At 37.6% G+C, this 25,076-nt stretch overlaps 3 protein-coding genes across 4 annotated transcripts in view; 1 reads left to right on the top strand and 2 right to left on the bottom strand.

The window, feature by feature from the left end:
* The first annotated feature begins 1,727 nt into the window (after positions 1–1,727).
* Positions 1,728–10,212, top strand: edem1 (ER degradation enhancer, mannosidase alpha-like 1). The gene is made up of 12 exons (XM_028003454.1): positions 1,728–2,357; positions 3,863–3,935; positions 4,349–4,452; positions 5,176–5,347; positions 5,439–5,622; positions 5,757–5,931; positions 6,507–6,627; positions 6,713–6,883; positions 6,969–7,042; positions 7,147–7,243; positions 7,681–7,866; positions 8,190–10,212. The coding sequence occupies exons 1-12, from the start codon at positions 1,888–1,890 to the stop codon at positions 8,277–8,279; spliced, it is 1,917 nt and encodes a 638-aa protein (XP_027859255.1). The 5' UTR covers positions 1,728–1,887; the 3' UTR covers positions 8,280–10,212.
* A 2,130-nt stretch (positions 10,213–12,342) lies between these two features.
* On the bottom strand, positions 12,343–15,820 carry gnat1 (guanine nucleotide binding protein (G protein), alpha transducing activity polypeptide 1). The gene is made up of 9 exons (XM_028003030.1): positions 15,555–15,820; positions 14,481–14,523; positions 14,258–14,399; positions 14,013–14,170; positions 13,807–13,935; positions 13,596–13,725; positions 13,359–13,512; positions 12,921–13,135; positions 12,343–12,838 (listed from the first exon to the last, which is right to left on the bottom strand). Exons 1-8 carry the CDS (start codon positions 15,658–15,660, stop codon positions 12,945–12,947), a joined length of 1,053 nt encoding a protein of 350 aa, XP_027858831.1. The 5' UTR covers positions 15,661–15,820; the 3' UTR covers positions 12,343–12,838; positions 12,921–12,944.
* Positions 15,821–17,320: 1,500 nt separating this feature from the next.
* sema3fa (sema domain, immunoglobulin domain (Ig), short basic domain, secreted, (semaphorin) 3Fa) overlaps positions 17,321–25,076 on the bottom strand; it is a 56,160-nt gene continuing 48,404 nt past the window's right edge. For both annotated transcript variants that reach the window (XM_028003029.1, XM_028003028.1), the window contains 8 exons: positions 24,093–24,237; positions 23,757–23,979; positions 23,524–23,612; positions 23,021–23,062; positions 22,253–22,410; positions 22,055–22,122; positions 21,838–21,971; positions 17,321–20,907 (listed from right to left, as the gene is read on the bottom strand). In XM_028003029.1, coding sequence (XP_027858830.1) covers positions 20,479–20,907; positions 21,838–21,971; positions 22,055–22,122; positions 22,253–22,410; positions 23,021–23,062; positions 23,524–23,612; positions 23,757–23,979; positions 24,093–24,237 — 1,288 coding nt within the window. In that variant the 3' untranslated portion in view covers positions 17,321–20,478. The remainder of the gene's footprint in view (positions 20,908–21,837; positions 21,972–22,054; positions 22,123–22,252; positions 22,411–23,020; positions 23,063–23,523; positions 23,613–23,756; positions 23,980–24,092; positions 24,238–25,076) is intronic.

The raw sequence follows: 25,076 nt of genomic DNA on the forward strand, positions 1-25,076 counted from the left end.
TGGATCTCACTTACTATAGAAAAATCATTTACTTTATTTATCCAAGTTTAATAGATTAATCAAATGCAAGATTGAGTGAACCTTTGGGTGCTTTTTAGAACCGTCACTGGACATTTGTGGTCTTATTTAATATGAAATCAGAAGGAGAGCAGAAGGCATGATTATTAAAAGATTAATAATTTGTGTTGTTTCAAAGATTTTCCTTTGTAAGTGTGCCTGCTTCAGCTTGAATGTGTAACATTCTTCAATTTCAGTCTGGAGGCTGTGTTTTGGACTTCTCTGACTAATATAAAGCATTACAGGCCTCTGTTGCCTTAGTCAGGGTCAGTGTTTATGATTCAATAATTAAAAAAAAGACAGTGGGCAACAATTGCACTCTTGGTAGAGATCGTTTATGAGGTACAGCAATAATGTTATGTCCGTGGGTCAGTTTGACCTGGGGAGTGTTTAACCATGCAATAGTGCCAGAAACCAAAAAATTCCTCCAAACATTTATTTTTGTATTTAATTATTAACTCCAATGCTAACCATTTCAATCAATATTTGTGCAAAGATGTTTTTTTTATTTCTCAGAAATTAAGGATCAATGACCACAACCTACTCATTTACTCATTTGGACATAAAAAAATGGAATTTACTTTTTTTATGTCCACTGAAAAAAACCTGCAAACAAAAAAACAATTTTCTTGAAATTGATCTTTTTATATTACACTTTTTTTTTTCAATGGTTGATCTTTATAATTGAACTTGGGACACACATACTGTTCAGGGTCAAACTGGCCCGCTGATTAAAATCAAGATAAATGATGCAGAGAGTATTTATGTTTCCCCCCACTTCTGCTGAGTGTCCACTCAGTGTGGGTGGAGTTTGTCCACGGGACCAGAAAAGGTTCCCGTCAAAAGTTGTATGAACACCTGCTTTCTCACAGTTTCCTAGTGAAGTAAAGAGAGTAGTGAGAAAGTGGGCTTGTGTGTTTCGGGGTTTGCATGTATGTGTGTGGTGAAATATGGTCATAGTTGCAAGGAAACATACAGAATTGGACATTTTTAAATCTTTTTTTGCTCTTCAACTTGACTGCCAGGTCAAATTGACCCGAACAGTATCTATGTAAAAGTAGACGCGGAGGGGGGTTACAAATGTGTAAAATGAATACCTTTTCAATTTATATGTAGAGTGCACCTATTAAGACAAATAACAAAAGTTTCATGCAAAACAAAAATACTTCCAACTATTTAAAAAAAACCATTTAAACTTGAAAACGGGTCAATTTAACATAACAGGAGGGTTACGACACAAACCACCACTGGCAAAAAGCACACAAAGGTCTCTCTCACATTTTGTTTTCATTGATAAGTACGTATGTATATATATGAAAAATGAATATATATTGTATATTTATTGTGAGCATAATGATTTATTCATTTATTGGGTGGCCCATATTCACAGTTTGTTTTTGACCACGCTGATCGACATAACAGTGAAGCGCACCATTTACTTTGCAAAACTGTCTAACGTTCAGTCCTTTTGGATTTAAATGTAACCAAATAATGTTTCGGCTTTTGACAGTTTCAGTCTTGTGGCTCATTTTTATTGGTGCGTTACACCGGAGTGCCACGAAACTCAACAGGAGGATTGACGGCTCGTCATCAGCCAATCAGCAATGAGCCCGCCTTTCAAAATGAATAATGACGAGAACGATTAGCCAATCGCATCACCGGATTTGGGATGGGCTGGTTTGTTGACAGGAAGTGTGTGAGGAGGAATCCCCACCGAACGAGCCTCCGTGCCTGTAGTTTAGACTGACAAACAGCGGTTTTCGTGTTCAGATATACCTCGGAGGTAATGAGGACTTGGATTATGTACTTTAACACCGACCTGGGGCAAAGATGCAATGGAGGTCAATAGTAGTGGGTCTGGTGGTCCTGAGACTCTCTGTAAGCTGGGTTCTGTGGCTAGCTTTCGGGCTGGGACCTGAGATTAGCTCCGGGTTCAACTTCCACCTCGGTTTTAATTTGCACAAATTGGACTTGCTGTTCCGCGAGGAAAAGGAAGCCGACCCGAGCGCTGGCTCTTGGTCCCAAAGAGTCCAGGGTCACAGGTATGACGAGACCGCGACCACCTGCGCAGAGTTCGGGGAGGATTCCACCAGGAGGTCCTACCTGAACCTCTTCGATGGCAACAAGGATGAGTACGTCCGAAGGTACAGATCCTTTCCCGACACGCTGAGGGTGAAAATGAAAGACATGGCCAAAGAAATGTTCTACTTTGGATACGAGAACTACATGAAATATGCCTTTCCAGAGGACGAGCTGAATCCCATTGATTGTGAGGGGAGAGGTCCAGACGTGATGAACCCGTGAGTCACTCTCTGAACTGGCCAGTCCTGTTATTTTAAATAAGCTGAGATTTCAATTTGTTGATTGTAAGCAAATCAGCTTAAAGTGCAGCAAATCAGCTGGCCCAGACAACAAGAAGGTCATGGTTCACACATAACATTCATTGATCGATCCAGTGTTTCCCAACTCGGGCAGTGTGAGTACACTGACCTGCATGTCTAAGATATTTCATACCTGACTCAAAGCCATAAATTACCTCAGCAGCTTGTGATCACTTTATGTTGAAGCTTACAAATTTAAATCAGGTAGGTTAAGGCAGAAAAACCTGTTGGACATGTAGATCAGAGGGATGAATGGATCAGGACTGGGAGACACTGAAAACGTCTTAATCCAAAGCTCAACAGAACACAGGGCAGCTTTTAAATATATATTGTCTATATTCTATTTATACACACAGCAAAATATATATACATTTTATCCTATATTATCAGAATCCTAGCTACAGCAAGTTTGTTCATTTTGTCCACCCAGCGCCCTCCATATGGCACCCTAGAAAAACACTTTCAGATGAAATATTTTAAACTTAATTACGTTTTTGTTAATTTGTTTTTAACAGCCTAAGTAGACAATATGGTGGATCTGGTTTCCTAACAGTTTCGAACCAGATTTGCCCTACAAACGCAGACAAGCAGAATGAAACTTCTCTTGTTGAACAATTTGAATATATTGAATTAAAAGGCAAAACAGACAGTAAAACAGGCTGCCAGAGATTCAGGCAATAAAGTGGAGAGGCTGTAGTAATTCTGAAAGCAAAAAAAAAGACCATCACGCATATCAAATATGAAATGAAGGAACTTTTTTTTTTTACTGTTATTTGAGACAAACTGACAGGTAGGCGTTCCTAAAACAACAATATAATTGAGTTTCACAGATTTCTATTTTCAGACAAATGTAATTTTAAGCTGATTGATTGTTGTATGAACAGTGTTTCTGTTTAAAATGAAGCTCACATTAATTGTAGTTATTTTTAAATACTAGAAAATAAATTAAAAAATAAGTTATATTTGTTTAATTTGAGAATAGATTCCTTTACTGTCATTTAACTTCTATGAAAAGTATGGACTGTGTAGTACAAAGTTAAAATAATCTACTAAATAAATCCATGCATATACGTTTTTAATGAACAGTTTTACCAAAACTTCTCAATGTTATTTTTAACCAAATGTAAGTCAGATTACATTAGAGAATGACATTAGAATGAAAGCAACATCTCTATAGTCAAGTTGCAGCTGAAATGAATATAAAAATACAAATCCGTTTTAATAGCAAGATCCTTTGGTTTCCAAATCAGCTGCATGTTTTCCAAGATTAAGCAAACTGTAACTTTGGAGACCTGATAAGACTGATTAGATGTCTTCCACTAACATTAGATTATGTGTAACCATCAAAACTGCTCAGCAAAAAGTACTTTCTGTTCTGTGGAGTCATAAGAAAGCTTTCCCACTTTTACCTGTTTTTGTTCTAGGTCGAACATCAATATCAACGACGTCTTGGGGAACTATTCACTCACACTCATTGACACCTTAGACACCCTGCTGGTAAGTTAGCGTCCACTTGGTTTTTGTATTATTGCAGAAAATCTCCTTGAGGAGATGGTAGAGGTTTTGATCTTATGCAGCAGAAAAAAATATATATGGAAATACAAAACTAAGATATAAATCAGAACTCTTTCTGGTCTTTTTGCTTAGAAAATGATCTTTTTACACACATTGCTAGTCACAAGTGGTATGTTCTGCGCCATGATGGTTAACACTTCCTGAATAAGTTGTGGGTTGTCTACTGCTCTCAAAATGACCAGTTTTTGAATTAGTTATGTGTTAGTATGTCAGCCTAAAGGTTGGCAATTGAGGGCTTTCCTTTCACCCAGCTGCAGCAGCATTCACAATTTTAAACAAACCAGAAAGATAACGCAGAATACGCTGTGGTTAAACTGGGTATCTTGTTTCACCAGGTGCTTGGCAATGTGACAGAGTTCCAGAGAGCCGTCAAACTGGTTATAGATACCGTGTCTTTTGACAAGAACTCAACTGTGCAAGTCTTCGAGGCTAACATCAGGTACAAACGTTACCTTAGATATGTCCAAAAACTCTCCAGCTTGTGTTCAATTTTAAAGTTTTCCTCTTATTGAAGTTTAGAATAGCAAATATTACGTTTTCAGATGAAGGTGCTCGCTAATGCATGTTATAGAGCAATTATCTCAAATTATCACACATAGCATCTTACGAGCTGATTGGGTCATTCTTTTCTGTTATGCTCAACATGTTTTGTCCAATTTTCAATTATAAAGCTTTGACTAATTTTACTCAGTTCCAATTTCTCTTCAAGAACTATGTTATATCGTTACAAGGACAGTGTTAAATATTTTCTTTTGAGCTTGGTAGGAGTAGTAGTTAATTATCTACATTAGAAGTAGAGTAGGAATGTCATAAATAAGGGCCCGAATAGTGGCTGCAAGCTGGGGTTTTACTCTCATTTTCAAACAAAAACACAAAATGACTGTAAATTTAACACATTATAGCAAAAACAGCAATACAATCACATTCATTCTACAAATATTAATTACATTTATCTTTATGGGTATATACAGTATATATATTAATACTGGTCAGGGCTGATCAATCAGTATGATGCTGGTCAGCAATCAATTTCTTCGAGCATCTGCAATGATATAAAGCTGCACCTTTACTGAAAAAAAAATGCTGCAGCTGTACTTCTTTGTAAGACTGATACAATTTTGCAGTTAAAGGCGTCTCTTAGTTCTTTATTTAATCTTTGAAGGATCCTTGGAAGCCTTATCTCAGCACACATTCTGCTGACTGACTCCAAGCACCCATTCGGAGAGGTGGGCTTCAAAGATTATGATAATGAGCTTCTGCATCTGGCTCACGACCTGGCTGTGCGCTTGCTGCCTGCTTTTGAGAACACCAGCACGGGCATTCCTTACGCCAGGGTGAGAGAGATCATTCTTTGATTACAAAGTAAGTCATTCCTCTTCCGTGTGCGAGGTCAGGGCTGATTGTTTGTCTGTGTCCTGCATTCAGGTGAACCTGAAGACGGGAGTCCCTCAGGACAGCATCAATGAGACGTGCACCGCAGGAGCCGGGTCGCTGCTGGTGGAGTTTGGCATTCTGAGTCGCCTGATTGGGGATTCAACGTTTGAATGGGTGGCGAGGCGAGCCGTCAGAGCTCTGTGGAATCTGAGAAGCAACGAAACTGGTCTGTTGGGTAAGTACAGCTTCCTTTTGGGGTGGAGGAGTTTTAATTTCACTTTGGCTATTGATTTTCTTTTCTTTTCAGTACTTGGTTCTCGCCTGTCATTGTCAAAGGTGCAAACATCCCTCTTTGGTTTATTTTTGCAGGAAATGTCATTAATATCCAAACAGGCCAGTGGGTTGGCAAGCAGAGTGGGCTTGGAGCTGGAATGGACTCTTTTTATGAGTATTTGCTTAAATCCTACATCCTATTTGGTGAGAAAGAGGATTACCAGATGTTTAAAGCTGCTTATGAAAGCATTCAGAACCACCTGAGAAGAGGGTGAGTCCCAAACAGAAACAAATTGAGAGATTGATTTTGTTCATTTGTCAGTTTTCTGCATTATTGAGAGTCTCGTTTGGTTGCAGCTGAAATGTGAAAATATCACAGCATCAGGATCTGTGTCTGTCTGGGAATGACCATAAAGAGGAATTAAAACTGAGAAATGTTTACAGCATACATATACATAATGTATATGTTTTATATACATTACTTTGTTGAAGTATTCAAACTTTATGAAATTTTCTACATTGTGTCAAGCTGCAACTCTAAAGTTTTGAGTTTATTATTTAATAATTTTATCTGCATTTCTTCCAGCAGCTTCCCCATTGCTGCTGGAAGAAATGCACCCACAAAAACAGGTTAAAAAAAATAAAACCATCAATAAATTTCCTTTTACTTTACAGCTATGCTCTGCTTCTTGTTGGTAATGTTGGTTTTAATGTGAGAAAATATGAAAAAAGTCATCGTACTCTAGAAAGTCACTGTGTGTTTATGTTTTTTGTTTTCTTAATGTGGAGAGGAATGTTGTATAACTGAATTCTGTGAAACCTTTTCCCTTTGTTGTTCTCCTTCAGGCGCGAGTCTTGCAATGAAGGTGAGGGTGACCCGCCCCTCTATGTTAATGTGAACATGTTTAGTGGTGAGATTATGAACACGTGGATCGACTCCCTTCAGGCCTTCTTTCCTGGGCTGCAGGTGTTTTTTTTTTACTTTCCTCTGACATAAATATAATACATTTTTTGTTCCAATAAACTAAAATAAGGATTTATGTAACTCATAGGTGCTGAACGGGGATATTGATGATGCCATTTGCCTGCATGCCTTCTACTATGCCATCTGGAAGCGCTTCGGGGCGCTGCCAGAGAGATACAACTGGCAGCTCAAAGCTCCCGATGTGTTATTTTACCCTTTAAGACCAGAGCTGGTGGAGTCCACCTACCTGCTGTACCAGGTAATAACTCGATGACATCAATGGTTGTTTGTGGGAGATTGCTTTTTATCAATCGAGAGTAATTTTCCTTACTTTCTTCTCTCAGGCAACAAAAAATCCTTTCTATCTGCACGTTGGAATGGATATTCTCCAGAGCCTTGAGAAAAATGCCAAAGTCAGGTACGGATTTATGTTGTTGTTACTGATTTTGGACATATATACATATAAAAATATATGTATTTGCCTACTTTACACTTCACTGCTGTGTGTCACTGTCACTGCAGATGCGGATATGCCACACTCCACCATGTTGTGGATAAATCCAAAGAGGATCGCATGGAGAGCTTTTTTCTCAGTGAAACCTGCAAATACCTTTATCTTGTAAGTTTTCAATCTGAGGCATTACTCTCAGATATGCAGGAACAAACATTTATTTTATTTTACTTTATTGTTTCCTAAGGCTTAAGTGCACTTTAAAGACAAAAGTGTAGGATTTGGTGACCTCTTCTGCTCAAATGGAAGACTTGCAACTTTTAAATTACATTTTAAAGTTTGATGAAAAGCAAACTTCATGTGTTAACACACATAAAGCTCTACATATCCTACTATATCAGGATGGCCTTATAACATCAGAGCTCTGTTGTAGAGAACCACTGTATATATATATATATATATATATAAGAAAAACTCTATATCTGATTACCTTCCACATGTTAAGAGGGTATTTGCTTTTACTATTGTGAATAGTGTATACCACTATTTTGAATATATAAATTGATTTGTTGGGGAATTTTATTGTCTTTTCCTCTGCATTTCAGCTATTTGACGAGGACAACCCACTGCACAAATCCGATAACAAATATATCTTCACTACAGAAGGTCATATTGTACCTATAGACAAGCGCTTCAGGGAGAAGCAGTGGAACGACTTGTCTCCATGCGAAGAAGGAGCACTGGCAGAAACAGAAACAAGCAACCAGCCGCCTCCGAGCAACATCAGCAACGTAAGATCATCATCCTTGATTAATTTCATTTGGTCAATGAGTTTGACCAGAAAAACATTTAGCCTCAGAGTTCATTCTCAGTTTTGAAAAACATAAAACTTGGCTGGAGTGTTTTCCAGGTGTGGATCAGTATGGAAAAAGAAAATTAAGTATGTAGAATATTTGTATTTCCAGATGTTAGTTCTCATTTCCTTTTCCTTCATCCATCCATCAGTCCATTCATCCATTATCTATAAATTAAAGTGATTTTTTTTAGCTATGAATTGTTGAGGAACTCTGTGAAGGAACTCTGTATTTATTTTCTTTCTTTCGTATCTCTGCAGTGTAACAGGATACCAGAGGAGCGTCGATATGCTCTGCCATTAAAGAGTGTCTACATGAGGCAGATTGATCATATGGTGGGAGTGTTTTGACAAAAAAGGACAGATTTGGGGACACTTTTTTGACATATATACATCTGAAACATGTATATATGGAGAGGAGGATTTCCTCAGTTCAGAGTCTTTGTACCATCTATTTCTCAGATCTGGATCTAGACAGGAAATGGACAGTAATGAATAATGAGAGGACAAGACTGTATTAAAGTAAAAGGTTTTTGGTTTTAGAGAATGATGCCAACAAAGGTGACAAGTCCAAGGTCAGGAAGATTAGTTTTGATTGTTAGATTTTGTCTGAACTGAAGTTAAAAGCGTTTTAGACAAACTGAGATATCTGGTCAAGTACTTGTGGGTAAACTTTGCACATATGTGTTTTGATTGAAACTTCAGCAGAGCTGAGAGTCTTGACAAAAAAGCATCTGATAATAAGATCAGTGCCATTAACCTCACATTAATTCAGTGAATAGCCTATAAACAAATGTTGACCTTTGAGCAAGCCGCTCTCTAAACCTGAGAATTAGTGCCTCTTTTTTAAGTTGATATACTTGATTAGATCAGTGATATTATGTAAGGGCTATGAGATGAAATTATTAAAAGAGCTGCTCTTCACTCCAGATATTTTTTAATCAAACAGCATTACTGCAATACTCTGGTTTTATTTCTCCCAAGTAAAAAAATCCCAAAACTAGAGATCCACCAATCAGAGTCTCATGGGAGACTAATATAGATTTTTAGCCAATTCTAATTTCTCTTTAAGATTTTAAAATATATAGGAACAATGGTCTTTTTTTCTAACTTTGTGCTATGTGAAATCACAAACTATTTATTTTCACAGCAAAGGGAATATGACTGTGTTGTATGAGAGGGCATCTCTGTGTTCCCTTAGAGAACATAGATTTGTATCTTAATTGTTATATTTCCAGAAAGGCTGCACACATTATTAATGTAGCTTGTTTCATTACATGTTTGAAAGCTAAAGGGGACAAACAGAGCAACTTTGCTGTATTCTGGTCAAGCTTCTTGCTCTTCCCCACAGCCTGAATGAACAGCAGTCATGTCTCAATAAGTCATGAAAAATACTTTTATTTGAAATGGCTCTTTACACCTTTTATACTTCCTCTGACTTCAATTTTGACCATCCGCTGGTAATAGTTAAACTTCTTCAATCAGTAATTGCATGCACACACTGGGAGAGCTCAGAAACAGATCTGGGTTTTTGACTGGTCACCAGTCAGTTCTCTGAAATCTTCTTAATTCGCTTGCCAATCAAGTTCTTGGTGCATCTCTACTAAAATGCTAATGTATATCTGGGCAGAGACTGAAAGTCTGGGGAGTAAACTGCATTTTTGCCTTTGACTCATGTTTGACAATACTGAGAAAATACAATATTGAGATAATCAAGTGTTTATCTTTCAAACTTTTAAACACGCTATGTCTTAGAAAGGGCAAGTAGAGCCTTTATGCCCCCATGAGAAGGAGGTTCAGGGCTGACTCTTTAAGTGCCTTCTATTTGTCTTAGCATTTGTGGATACTATGTGGTGTATATTAGACGTGGATGACATTTTTGAACATATTTTATTGTCACTTTTGATATTGCACAAATGTTTCATTCCATGTTTATCTGCGGTTCTTTTAACCATCACAAGCCATAAAATGTTTTTTAAATGCAAAGTTTGTATTGGTGACAATTCTGCTGCATTGTTTATGATTTGTACTTGTACAGAAGAGACTGAAGCTGTTTCTTTTAGTGCACTTCATACCTGTCATGTGGTTAAAAACTCAGGGTTTATAAGAAATGCAAAAATCAGTGAATGCTTTTGTAAGAAATAAAATTGTAATGTTGCCTACTATTTTCCATTTTATTATTGTTTCCAACATTAAATATTTTTCACAATACTGAGGTACATTTCTATGCAAAATTACTCAATATAATTTACAAAAGTATTAAATATTAGATACATTGAAATCATCTTTCTGTTGATGTGTGATTCTGTGCGGTATTTGTTTAGGTCTGCTTTCCTTTAGCTTGGTCTTTTGTCTGCATTTGTGACAAATACCCAGGTCATGACTCACATATTCGGATGTAGCTGTGGCTGTGGTTACACCTAACTCCACTTTTTCCTCACAGATTAAAGTAGAAACTTTTCCATAGATATCTGTGTTTCTAACACTTTTCTTCAGGAAGTTATGCAATCACATATAGTTCTCAGAAGTGGTCAAAGATCATCAGTGTACTGATGACCCAGAGCGAAATTCCGTGAAATGGCAAGTGACTGAGGGTCATTGCGCATAACAGAAACCCTGTAAATTCTAGACACTAATAGGTACCATAGAATTGCACAAAAATCCATGAGGGACGGCGGAGTCCCAGCTTGAAATTCCGTGAAAGAGGTGTACGGAGCCTCGTGCCGTAAGCGCGTTGAAAGGCTGTTTACATTGTTTTAAACTGTGTGATTGTGAGCGTGAGTGGGAATAAAAATACTATTAGGTATTTTGTAGGAGTGTAACCGGTAAACCTTTTATGGATGCAAAAGCAAGAACCCCCCACTTGATGACATTGTGTTTCTGTGTTTGATATGATGTAAAGCACTTTGAAATGCCTTGCTGCTGAAATGTGCTATATAAATAAAATTTGATTTGATTTGATCAGAACAAGGCAATGAAGGGTGACTTTGACACATTGGGAAAACAGATGCACCTCCCATTCTGGTGAATTTTGTGTGGGAGGCAAATGCAGATGCAGTGACTTGCAAAATTATTCATACACCTTTTTCATCACATTTTATATCATAACCACAAGCTTTAATGTATTTTAGAGGCCAACTCAGAGATGCGCATAGTAAAATTTAATGAACTGTTTTGTTTTTAAAATGTTTTTCAAATAGAAATCAGAAAAATAAAGCATGCAGTTGTAATTTTTTTTAGAAGCACCTTTTTTTCAGTTACAACTTTATGTTTTGATTTTGCTTCAAAGAAAGGCAAATTTATTTGTATAGCACATTTAAACATCAAGGCAACTCAAGGTGCTTGCAAACTCATAAACTGAAACAAAGTCTAGAATGTTCCAGTTATGAATCAAATGTAACTCTAAACAAATGAAGTCTGTGTTTCACCAGTACTTGCAGTTTTATGGCAGTTTGTTCCAGATTAATAGAGCACAAATTTGAATGCTGCTTCTCTGTGTTTGGTTCTGAGTGTGGAATGCAGAGTAGATTTGAACAAGAAGACCTGAGTGGACCAGAAAGGTGATATAATAATATACCGTATTTTGGTGCTAAGCCATTCATGGATTTATAAAGTCAATTCTCTAGCTACAGAAATGGGGTGACGTGTTCTATTTTCCTGGTTTTAGTAAGAACAAAAGCAACAGCGTTCTGGATCAGCTGCAACTGTCTGACTTGTACAGACATTGTTGCATTAATCAATCTGACTAAAAATAAATGTATAGATACATTTTTGCTGAGACATTAGCAATTTTATGCTGAAAACGTTCACTTTGTTCACATCTAGAGACTAAAATTTGTATCTGTGCTTTGCAAAAGAACAAAGAGTCAATGGAAAATATTAAATTGTGCCAATTTTAAGTTCAATTTAAGTCTGAGATTTGACTTGGCCACATTTATACATAAATATGTACTGTTCTAAGCTATTACATTTTAGCACTTGCAGTTTTTCTCTCAGACATTTGTCAATCCAAGACAAAAAAGATTAAAAAAAATGTAATAACAGCTTATATAAATCTAAATCAGTCAGTCATAAAGGGATTTCCAGGAACCTGAGGTGACTAAAAACAAGACATTTATTCTGGAAAAAATGACACACTACTGAGTTTTCTACAGAAGCTTTAATAAATTTAAACAAATGTGTAAATTTTTATATTTCTCTGAATTTCAATACAGATAAGTTGACTCAAACGCTTTTTGACAGGGAGATTCAAATTGGGGTTAAATTAATCTCTAGTTTAACAGTTTATAGATTAACAGTATTACAACACACCATTAGAAATCTGATTAATTATGTACAATGGCCCTTTTTCAACTACTGCTATAAAACAAAAACAAAAAAAATCTAATGCTTCTCTCAGAAGTTCAGTTTATAATCTTCTGGTGTTACAAATTGTGCTGTTTTGTGTCGTTAGAAAAAGCCTTTTCTAATGACAATTCATCTTAAAGTCTAACTGATGCTGAAGTGCAGATGCAGGTGGTGAGGCCATCTTGTTAGCCCTTTAATTTTATGCTGTCTGATTACTTGAGCTTAGAGACACTGCGTCTATTCATGAGTACATCTGAAAAGAAATCAGTTTATGCAGACAAAAGCTACAGATTGCATTTCTCTCCAAAGATGAGCTAATGAGAAAAGTTTGACAAAAAATTCAACTCATCTTAAAATCTTCACGGGATTATTCTCATGTCTCAGTGACAAGGAGTCTTTGGTCGAAGCTACAAGTTTAGTTTTTAACACAGCAAATTAAATGTTATTTTTGTTTTTGCATTCACTGGTTTGAGGATGGCTTTTTGATAGGACTGTCTCCATCTTCATTCCCCTGTTAGAATTGAGGAGGAATCTGAGGAATGTGACAGGGCTAAGACACTACCCTGTCAAATAACATAGAAACACATGTTAGAAAGGAGAACAGTTACTCTTGGTTAGATTTGCATGATTTTTAACTTTGCTCACCTTCATTTAATTTGCTCTTGGCTCTTAGAAGAGACCGCAGTCTTTCAGGTTTTCTTTGATGATGATGTCGGTTACAGCGTCAAACACAAACTTGACGTTTTCTGTGTCTGTGGCGCAGGTCATGTGCGAGTAGATTTCTTTTATATCTCGGCGCAAATTCAGGTCCAGGAACTGGATTTTGATGTAGTTACCAGCATCCTCATAAGTATTGGGCCCTGGGCAGGACAACAGGGAGATATAAAAGATAAATGAATGGCTGCAAAACAACAGCAATGAAATGAGGAAGTGTTGTTTTTTCACTTTGACATCCACAAACAAAGTGAAGAGCTAAACTTACTTGTAGCCAGTTTATTCTTCACATAGCTAGATCATGATTTGCCAATGATACTGTCATTTATACATTGAAAAAAGAGTCTAAGTAGTTTATGAAAATCTCACCATCGTACTCAGGGAAGCACATGCTGAGATGGGCTTTCTTGATCTTCTCAAGGAACACATCCTTCTTGTTCAGGAAGAGTACAATGGAGGTGGTGGCGAAGTAGCGGTGGTTGCAGATACTGTTGAACAAGTGCAGACTCTCGTGCATTCGGTTCTGAAAGTAAAAAACCTTTTAAGTGACTCAGATTTTTACTTCTTACCATAAATTATGAGATGTATTGGTCAACTCTGTCATACCACTTCATCATCCTCCACCAACACCATGTCATAGGCGCTCAGAGCAGCAATGAAGATGATACAGGTGACACCTTCGAAACAATGAATCCACTTCTTTCTCTCTGACCTCTGGCCACCCACATCAAACATTCTGGATCGAAAAAGACGATTTGCTGTGTGATCACCCGATCAATCCTAATTCCTACTAATGAGCAACAATTCGTAGACTCACCTGAAGTTAAGATCTTTGAAGGAGAATTGAGTCTCAATGATACCAGTGGTTTTCACTCTTGATCGCAGCACATCCTGCTCAGTGGGCACATAGCCTGGTTGGACCAGTCGCTCCAGGTCATTGAGGTAGCTGTGTGAAAATTAAACTCTGTCAGTGGACTTATTTTTATGATTACATGAGCAGTGTTTAATTTTGTTGTTGCTTACTATCCAGCTGAGTCATTGAGTTGATATTCTGAAGCCCTGTCGAAGCAGACCTGGATGCCAGAATCCTTCCACAAACGCAGAATGATGTCTGACAATTCTTTGGGCATGGTTCCTTCCTCAATGGTATCTGCAAGATGCATCAGTTTTCTGGCATCATCCTGCAGGAAGGACCCAGGTGGACAGTCACATCAATAAATTTAACTTAGAATATTTGACCTAAGATTTATATAGACTTGTGTTGTCACCTGTTGATCGGGGTGGCCGTAGTTAATGTTGAGTGTGTTCATTGCCTTCACGATTGCCATGATGGACTGCAGGGTGTTGCTGTAGATGATGACGATGAACTCCAAGCATTCTTCAAGCGAATAACCATCTTTGTGGATAATTCTGTGGAGAAAGTGTAGCATTACTATTGAATATTGCTTTGGATAGGAAGGAATAAATGCTGCTTAGATACAAATTTCTTACTTCATCTGTTTGACAATGGTGCTCTTGCCTGATTCTCCAGCCCCTATGAAAGAGAAGAAATCATTTTAGAAGATGTCTTCGCCTATTTTATCAGAATATCCCAACATTTTCTTTGATTTGAAGACACCTTACATGGAGGTCCATTCCCAAAAACTGGACATTGATGAAGCTACCAGCGTGCTTATCAGAACGATGTTTTTATTTATGTTTGCAAGGTGTTGGAATAACATCTGTTATCTCAGGAGAACTATATCCTCCAATAGAGGATCCCAACAAGTGAGGCATAATGCTTCTTACTTCAGCCCTAATCTTTTTACTTGACCCTGACCTGTATCACCATAAAGAGAGGATGAAGCAGTACATGAAACAATGTCTGAAACAGGTTTATTATGTGTATACTAAGTATTTTCAGATGGTGCAATCTTTCAACTGTCAACAAATATTACAACTCTGAATTATTTCATGCAGCACAACTACATTTGACTGTATGTAATTTCTGTATTTTATTAGCTTACAGAATAAACTCTAACTCTGACATCAACAGATGCTTCCTTTCTCTCGTTTAGTTGAAATTCATAAGAAAAATGAAGTAAAATGAAGGTGCTGTAATTCTGTTTTGGTTTGTTGATTCAGGGTCAGTGTCCTTCAGTGTTAAGCCCTTTGTGCAGAAGAACCTGTTGTGTCAGGATTAACAGGGATTGCCTTGCGTGATTATCTGAGTGTCTCAGCAATTCAGTGACACAGTTTATTAAGCTCTTACTTTCATGCACACAGACTTTCAAGAGTAGAAAAAAATTAGTCCTGGAAATTAATTAGGTGTGTTATTTGCAACAATGCATACACCGACATAATTTGCTTTAATGATTGTTAAACAGGAACTAAAATTGTTTGTGAAAGTCAAGGCAGCAATTGTTTTAGGGAAAGGTTTTGGTTAAAACCTTTCCCTAAAAGCTGTTTACAACTCAACTAAAACAGCACACTAAAACCATCTAAGGTGTGGGAATGGCTCTGACCAGATGATGATGTATTGAAACCATTGCTTCTAAATCACTCAACCAACAGGTGTGTCTGTACCTAGCAGCAGCAGCTTGACGGTCCTTGCATCCTTGTCTGCATCCTCCTTCAGCCTCTTCTCCAGTTCCCTGGAGTGTTTGTCCTCGGCGCTAGCTCCGGCCCCCATCCTACTTTTCCCGGCTTGGGCCCCTCTGTTTCAAAAGCCAAGTGTCAGAAAAAATGGAAGCAGGTCCCAGTTGGCTGCTCGCCTGCTACTGTCTGACCGGTGCCTTCAAGCACGCAGATGATGCGCCAACTGCCGGCAGCTGGGGATTGTTTGAGTATTTTTTCCCATTACAGGGAAGGATTTTGGGCTCCCTCAGCCCACCTGACCAGTGGTGGCCAATGGAGGACAAGGACAAGACAGCTACAGGGCAGAGGTGTGAAGGGAAGCAGACATACATCACTGTAGGAGTGCTCTAACCTTTAGGGTACTTTGCTGCGCTCAGCGGAAGATGAACATCGGCTCAAGTGCTTATCTCATTCTCTTCTTAGGATCCTTCAAAAGAGAAGCCTGTAAAACTAAAAGAGCTTGGTTCATGTCTTGTTACCAAAACTAAGTTTAGTCTCTGGTGTGACCAAAACAAAAATTAAATCTGGTGGAAAACTCATTGTGGTTTTATTTCTGCAAGAGGGATGATAATGTGATGATATTGCTAGAACCAACACAAAATCAGGAAATACATGTCAAAACCATCAACCTGTAGTCCAAATACAGAGAGATATGCACACACAAATGCAAAGATGGGTCCAAACATTCCTTATTGGATCCAACAGCCTGAAGGGTGAGTTCTGAAGTGTTTAAAGAGCTTTGCAGTTTCACCAGACAGATCTCATTGACCTAAATCTGAAGCTGGTTAAGGATCCTAATCTACTCACACTTTCAAGTCTGTGTGCACGAAGATACAGTATGAGTGCACATTTGTGACCACAGCATCATATTTAATTACACACTCAGGAACTGAAAAGTAGTGTTATTATTTTGTTAACTCTAGAGCCTGGATCAGAAGACATACACAGGATCAAAACATAGAACACCTGTGACTGGGTGTAGATGTAGTTTGATTCTAAATGTATTTGCTTTTCTTTTGAGGTAATTTTCTACTTGTAACCCCGTTTTGTTTGGATACAATCTTGTCCAATGTAAATTTTAAATTCTGACAAAACAGAAAGTGTCATCCTTGGACCAGAGTCTTTGAAAAAGAAACTACTGAGTCAATCCCTTGATCCCTGATGGCATCAAATTGACTCCTGAAGTAAATAACCGCTGTGTTATTTTTAACCAAGGTATGTCATTTAAATCCCATATTAAAAATGGTTGAAGGATTCCTTCCTTCACTTCTAGAATATTGCCAAAATTAGAAATATTCTGTCTAGGACTGACGCTGAAAAAGTACCACCACATGATCCATACATTTGTTCTTGGACTAATAATTATTTGCAGTCAGGAAGTCCACAAAGTGCAGTTAAGTAATCATGATTAAATACATATAATTTGATTCATAATAAAGTTGTAATTAGTGTTAATTGATCCTAAATAAATCCTAATATTAAGAAATAAACAGATGTTTCCTGATTCTATTTTAAATTTTTGATGAAAAATCACTCAATATAAACATCATGAATTTATCCTTTAGATTGATGTTATAATTAGTTTGAGTGGCTCATAATGTTAATATAATTGAAAGTATTTTAATTGCTATACTAATGCAGAAAAAAGTTTACTATAAATATTAAATATTAACTGCTCTAAATCACCATGCAGACTAAACAAAGGAGAACACTTGTTATTATAAAATATAGAGCTTTAATTTATTAGTTAGCAACATTGATGAGGAAGAAAAGATAGTAGTTTTTACAAGTCATTACATTACCACAAAGTGTGCTTATTTTACATTACCTCACAGACCAGTTATTCAGAGAAAACAGATTCCCATAGTAGAAATATATGCAAGCCTGTTTTCTTCCTCTACTTCTAATATCTGACAAGTAGAACTCAAAGATGAAATCAGCCTTTCTGATCTTTCAACATTTCCCAAAACAAAAAGGATCTGAACTCCCACAACAATAAAAAGACATCCACATCAACATTTTAGACAAAACACTACATACATACACTGTACATGCCATGCACATTTAAAATTCACTGTCTGAAGACTGTGGTATAATTTTTTCTTCAGGTTTGGCAAGTTATCATGATGTTTACTGTGTAAAGGAGTTCATTTCATTAGTTAGTGTGAAGTCTGTGGCACCAGTAATAAAGGATGGCTCTGTACCAGGACAAATAGAGCGGCAGAACCTCTCGTAACCAGATGATACATAAAGTACAGCACCAGTCATCATAGCACTATAAATCTGCACACTTGTATAGACTGATTACATTAATTTCACCAATATTTACATAAAAATGGAAGGAATGGAAAAAAAAAAGAAACTACAGTGCTGTGAAAAAGTATAACATTTTTCTAATCATTAAGCAATTTTGTTGAGGTTGATAGCACTGTTGCCTTGACGCAAGACGGTCCTGTGTTTACGTCCTGGCCTGGAGTCTTTCTGTTCTCCCAATGCAAATGGAGGTTTTCTCCAGGTACTCTTAAAGTCCAAAAACATGACTCGTGGGTAAACGGGTTTCTCTAAATTGCCTTTAGGTATAAATGTGTATATGCATGATTGTTAGTCCTGTGTGTTGCTCTGTAATGGTGTAATGATGACCAGTCCAGGGTGAACCTTACCTTTCACCCAATGACTGATGGGGATATTGTAACAGCAAGCGAGAATAGACAATGAATTTATGGATATTTAATTTGATAAAGAGAAAACAACTATTCAAAACAAGCTGGCTCAGTGTGACAAAATAATAACATTGCTCTATGCTCTTTAATAAAGTGTAATGAACATACTTTGCAGAGGTGAGTTCAATATCCCTAGTCACACCCAAACTGTGATTAGTGAAAGTTATGCAGGGACAAAAAAATTACAAAAGAACCTGTTTAAATGTTTTGACGTAGGCCAGAGCATTTAAAAATCATCATGCCCTGAGCTAAAGATATTCAAGGACAAACAGTTGTCAATAACTTTGTTTTCTATCAGTTTGGAAAGAGTTATGAAGCAATTCTGAAGTCTTTTGGACTCCAATGAACCAAAGTCAAAGCCACTATCCACACTTGAAGAAAACATGGAAGACTGGCTGACCTAATCAATCAGTCATCCAGGAGGTACCAAAACAACATTTAAATCACTACAAACTTCACTTCAATGCTCAACATTCAATAAAAAGAAACCGACTGTGCCAACATTGCATCCATGGGAGAGTGCCAAGGAAAAACACTACTGACCCTGCCATATGCTCTGAAAACCTGTTACATTTGGAATCAAAGTGAAAAGGAACATTCTACAAACATCAAAACACATTGGTAGCAGTGTAAAGATCTGGGACATGCTCAGAACCTTTTCTGTAATTGATGGAATCAAAGGTTTTACTCTCTAGGAGAAAAGCTTTAAAAACGTAAGCTCAAGCACTCGAGTCGTACAACTGAACAATGGTCCAATAGACACCAGCAAGTTCATCTCTCAAAGACTCAAAAATTAGGCAGTTTTTGGGAATATCCTTGTCAAATCTGGACGTAAATCTGACAAAGATGATGTGGCAATGTGGCAGAATTTAAACAAAATGTGCATCCGAATCTTCTCCACACAGATGTAAAAGACTGATTATATTCATCCAGGGCCAGGTGGGTTTAGATAGATTTTTCCTTAATTTTATCTAAAGTAATCCATAAATGAAGTAACCATTTGAAAAGTGTATGTTGTATTTACTCAGTAGATTTGTAACTGATATTAAAAATGGGTTGATGATCAGAAATCTCAAAGTGACAAAATATCACAAAGTGAGCAAATACTTTTTCCACAGCATTGTAGTTTATAGGGCGTTTAATATGTTTAGAAACAAGCTTTTTCTAAGATTTAAAAAAAAATCACCAATCTGGCAACAAAAGGTGCTTTCTCTAATATATATAGATATATTTTTTAATCACAGACTCACATTTAGCTGCCTGCTGGAATAACTCATCTCCACAGAGAGAGAAGAGAAGGCAATGTTCTGTTTTCCACTTCTGTTTCATTAAAAGAACCCTTCCTCCAAAGATAAACAGCTTATAACAAGATGCCGAGAACACAACACTGAGATGTGATGCTTACATACAAACAAAAACACTTGGCAGCAACTAATCATGGAAGAATATGAACGGTGCAGTTTGCAATTGTCACTTTAGGTCCTTCGACCTTCTGTGAAAGAGCTTAAAATTCACGTTCCTGGGAGTTTGTGATGTGCTGTTGTAGCTGCAGTTTGTCGGCATTCCTACCACCATCAATGGTGGTTTCTCTGCTTTATTTACAGTAAAATAGTGTCCACCTTTGCAATGGCTGTCCAGGTGAGATTACCTAACAAATGCCAGGCTTTTCTGGTGTAATTCTGGATTTAGATACTGCCAGCAGTCAATTGATCCGACATAATTGCAGAGAAATGGGAAGCTTATTCACTCCAGTCCTTGTCTGGACACCATTAAAGTCCAGAGTAATAGTTGCTATTTAAAAAAAAAAAAAAAAAAAAAAAAAATAAAACACCAAACAAGGATATTCCCAACATAATAACACAATGTCATAAACAATAACACTAATAATTATAATAACAACAATAATAATAATATAACAATATCTGCACAGATCTATTCACAAAAACATGTTTTCTAGATAGGTATAAAGAATTACTTTGTACAACCTACAATAAATATTGTGTTTGTTCTTCCAACAGTTACATACAAATGATGCTTTCTGTTGCAGGGTCTGTTAAATGGAGTCATTTCCCTTAAATGGAGGGTTGTGAGGAGAAACTAGAAGGTAGACAAATGGTGCTGTTTGAACGCGACAGGCTGAAAACCCAAACTCTTCATGTCTCAGCTGGATTCGTCTGGTCGTCGTGATGCCGGCGGTTGCGAGGCTTCTTCTGCTCCTTCAGCTCCTTCAGGCTTTTAGCTTTGCCGTCCCCAAGGCCGTCGTCCCCGTTCTGCCAGTAGTCCTTGCAGTACTGGTTGATCAGCCCCATCTCGGGCTGGCTGAGGATGGTCAGCAGGTCCTTGTATTGCCCAATGCTCGGGGTCCAGGCGCTGGACTGAATTTGGGGGAGGGTTGGGTTGCCCGTATCCACCAGGACGTTGTTGACTGTGCGGCTGGAGAGGACCACTAGCTGCAGCTTCACCAGGGTGTGCTTGAAGTTCTTCTCAGTGGACGTGCAGTGGTAGATGCCGCTGTCGGAGGACTGCAGCGAGCGAATTAGGAGGCCCTGATCGGTTTTCAGGATGCGACCCTCTGAGCGAATCTGGAGTGCACAAGGAGGGAAGTTTTACAACTTAAGGAAAGACACGGACAAAGTAGGACGAAATATTTAATTATCAGTTTAAAAGGTAAATGAATACAGTGCTTTTTAAAAGCATTCTTGGTAACTAGAATATAAATGTATTTTATTGGGATTTTACACATCTTTGCACATCTACAAGATTTTTTACATTTTTGTCCATCTTTGGAAAATAGGTCTTGCTCAGTCAGACTGGGAAAAGAGCATATGTGAACATCAATTTACACCCAATTTTTAAAAGGAATATGCTTTGCTCTCAAGTGTTTTATTGCAACTCTGACTGACTGTTTTGGTTTTTGTGACCTGTTGCCTCAGTCCCCAGCTTTTTGTGGCCTTTAACAGGTTTTCTTCCAGGATTGCTTTTAGCTCCAGTCAACTCTGATCAGCTCGTCTGTTCCTGCTAAAGAAAAGCATCCCCGCAGCCTGATCCTGCCACCACCATGTTTTACACTGGGGGTAGTTTTTCATATGAAGTGCTTGTTTTCCATCTCACATTGCAATTTACAAATAGGCCAAAAAGTAAATAAACCTAGAAAAAAAATTCTGAATCACGAATCTGTTGCCAGTTTTCATACCTTATCTAGCTCCTCATCCTATCGTAATCACTGATTTTTGTTGTTAGAAAATAATTTGCGCTATTGCTGAAAATAGATTATTAGCATCTAAAATGTAAAAGATCCAGATGCTATTTTTATATGACATCAGTCAACATCTGTTGTACAAGAAATAAAATAAAATGTGATATTTTTCTTTTGTTTACATTATTTGCAAAGAAACCAAATTTGTCAAATAATAGTACTGGAAGAAGAAGAAGAAAAAATTTAAAAAGCCAAAAATTCTACCTGAACAAATGTAGGTGGGTAAATGAGCCAAATTCCTTTCTCATATAATCACCTCTTTTCTCCTGTCGCTGTTTTCCTTCTGCAGGTGCCACTTCAGAGAGACATGAGGAGAACGAGCCTGGCACTCCAAGAAGGTTGTGCTTCCCTCCACTCCGTACTGAACTGTCTCCAGCGTATTCTTATTTGCTGTGAAACATGCAAGATGTTGCTTAATGCTTTTGTACCGAAAACTGCATCAGAAATCCATCTTGTACAACAGAGAAACTTACCATTCGAGTTGTAACCTCTACACTGGCGTATCGGGTTTCCATACTTTACGTCCTGTCGACGACTCCGTCTGGGAGATCGAAGCAACAGCCGAAAATAAAGCTTAGCATCAGCACGGTTTTTAAATATCCTGTGCTACAATAATCCACAGAGATAATGTGAGCCTGTGGATGTAAACGTCCAGGCTGTCTTGATCTCACCTTTTCTGTGAGGCAGAGTATCTGGAGCAGGACTTGCCGTCCCAGGCGCAGTACGGGTCCCGGGCCAGGCAGCAGTCAGCGCAAGCCTCGCCGTACACATCACAGCGGTGCAGAGCCAGGTGCGTCACACCCAGGACAGATCCCACATAGAGTTGTTGCTATTAAAGCAAACACAAAAACAGAACTAGTGGCAAGTAGTAGTTTGAATTTGATTAATCAGTGGTTCCAAAACTTTTCAGCTTCCGATCCACAAAACATTAAAAGAGCTGAGTGTATCAGCATAACCAATAATAATATATCAGAGGGTGCAATGACGACACAAACATCATCAGAAGGCAATATTATTGAAACCCAATTAGGACAGCTGTTTTAAAAAAATAAAACACAAAAGTAAAGGGAACAATATACATTGTTAGAATGCTTAAAACAATAAATATGTGTGGGTCCCTAATTTATTTAACCAATAAATTTAAACGTTAAATTATTATGAAAAATAAATTCTGCAATTTATGTATTGGAGAGTTATTAAAACATTTTAGAAACACATTTTATAGTAAAATGGTTGTAAATACCCCAGCGAATGTCTTTTTCTGACATTTAATAATTATTTCATATGTCAGGTTTCTAATAGTTTAGAGCAGAATAATTTTGGAAATTAAATAAATCTGATAAATAGCTCCCACTAAGTTAATTGGATGAATAAAATACTTTGGCTCAGATTAAGCTGTCCCAGCAAAATCAAAATCAATGAAACTAGTGGTAACTTACCCGTTTAGATGAAATCTTCATAGTGGTGATTGGGGTGGGAACCTGAAGTGGCAGATGAAATTTTTAAATAAACACAAAGTAAGAAAAAACAGAAAAAAAGTTGCCAAACATGTCAAAGCATATAATAGAAGAAATTTTCTAAAATAGTAGAACATCTCTAGCCAAATTTTCCCAAACCTAGGTAAATTATAAATAGAAAAGTAAGAAAAGAATAAGAGATTATACAATAAAGGACAAATTTGCAAAATAATATTTTACTTTTTTTTAAAAGAGAACATTGTTTAAAAGAAATGAGCAACTGTATGCCCTCTTTAAATAATCTGCAGCACATTATTCTCTATTTAGTAGTCCTTTGAAAAAGACGAGTGGTCAAAGTCTCAATTAGTCAGTCAGATGTCAAAGAAAACTAGAAATCAAAATCGGCCAGGAAAAGCCTGACCAATGCCTTTGTATAAAATAAGACAAATAAAAAAGGAGTTTTTGGATCAGTTTTTTAGACTGACCTTGAACACCTCCACCTCCTCCAGAACCAGCTCCTCTGTTTGTAAGTCGTCTCTTGGCAAGACGATGACTTTCTGCACCGTCCCACGATCTGAAGAACCAAAAATATTAATTCATATTATAAAACCTTCCACTGAAAATAGCTTTGTTGAAAATATTTATGATAAACACAAAATTCCATTCAACAATGTATCTTTACAGGATTTTTTAAATGTTCTGGTCTCACAGCACTGACCTGTTCCCAGGAAGAGCACCTCATAGCTCCCATCAGCCGCTCTCACTTGGTCGACAGCAATTGTGGTGAACTCGTAGTCCACGTTGGTTCTGACCACCAGGGGGCGCTTGTGCACCGGGTAAACAGCGTTGTACATGGTGGGGTGGTTTCTCATGAAGTTGATAACCTCATCTGGGTAATCCTTTGTGGATTTCATGTTGGGAGTGAAAGTACCTCCAGGACACTATTGACAGATGGAACATTTTAATGTAAAATCTGCTCCTCTGACATTTGCTTTATTTCCCCATGAGTGCGGTTTATAACATGAACATTGATTTTCTTTATTTTTGAACTCACAGTGCCAGGTCGAGGGTAGGGAATTTTCCCAGTGTACGCCACCCACTGGTAGTTGGGCCCTTCTTTGTGGGCAAACGGCCCATTGAAGACCATACGGATGTCGGCCATGGAGTAGACGCACACCGCCGAGCCTTTGAACACAGATCTGCAGGAGAACAGATTAGCACAAGTTATTGCAAAGATATTATCAAGACAGCATCCACATTAACTCACACCCCGAGGTAATTACTGCAAGGTATCTCTGTGGCTTCTCAGTCTGACTTCCTTCCACATATTCAGTCTGCCTCTGTTTGCAGGAACTTGCTGAAACATCATGATTCACAAACACTCAGACTGACTCAAGCAGAGACAAGTTGTCTGACATACTGACATACAAACACCCACATATCCCAAAGAATAGCCAGAATACAGGCTCTCACTGCTGCAGAGCAGTGTGGTATGTTTGTAGCTTGTGTCATGAGCCCCTATCATTAGCACCACATGTGGTTCTATCAGCTGGGCTTAAATGCTCTCAGTGGCTATAATGGCGATTGCAACAATAACAGTATTTCTTTCTCCAACACATTAATCAAAATGCATTTATTATGACTTTGTGAACACCTTTCTTGACCTGTGCGCTGACAGAATCTCAGTTTACAGATCTTGAAGAGTTAGTGTGTATTTTTGGAAGTGAGGTAATGAATGAGTAGTCAGTATCTTACCTACATTAGAAAAAACTACTGGAACAATTAAGAAACTTTGTTTTGATCCGACTATAACTAACTAATGACTAATCCCTGAAAGGTTTACACACACATTATACCATTATATAGAATTACACATTATACCATTTTGCTTATATAGATAACCAATGAGTGGATAGAGGAAGCCAAAGCTTTTTTTCATGGCCATGAAAAAAACAGTGTTCACTGTTAAATGTCACATAAACAATACTGACATAAATGATACATTTGGTATGTCAGGTCAGCTGAAAACTAGAGATGC

Source organism: Xiphophorus couchianus, chromosome 20 (genome assembly GCF_001444195.1).
Source record: "Xiphophorus couchianus chromosome 20, X_couchianus-1.0, whole genome shotgun sequence".
NCBI classification, from domain to species: Eukaryota; Metazoa; Chordata; class Actinopteri; order Cyprinodontiformes; family Poeciliidae; genus Xiphophorus; species Xiphophorus couchianus.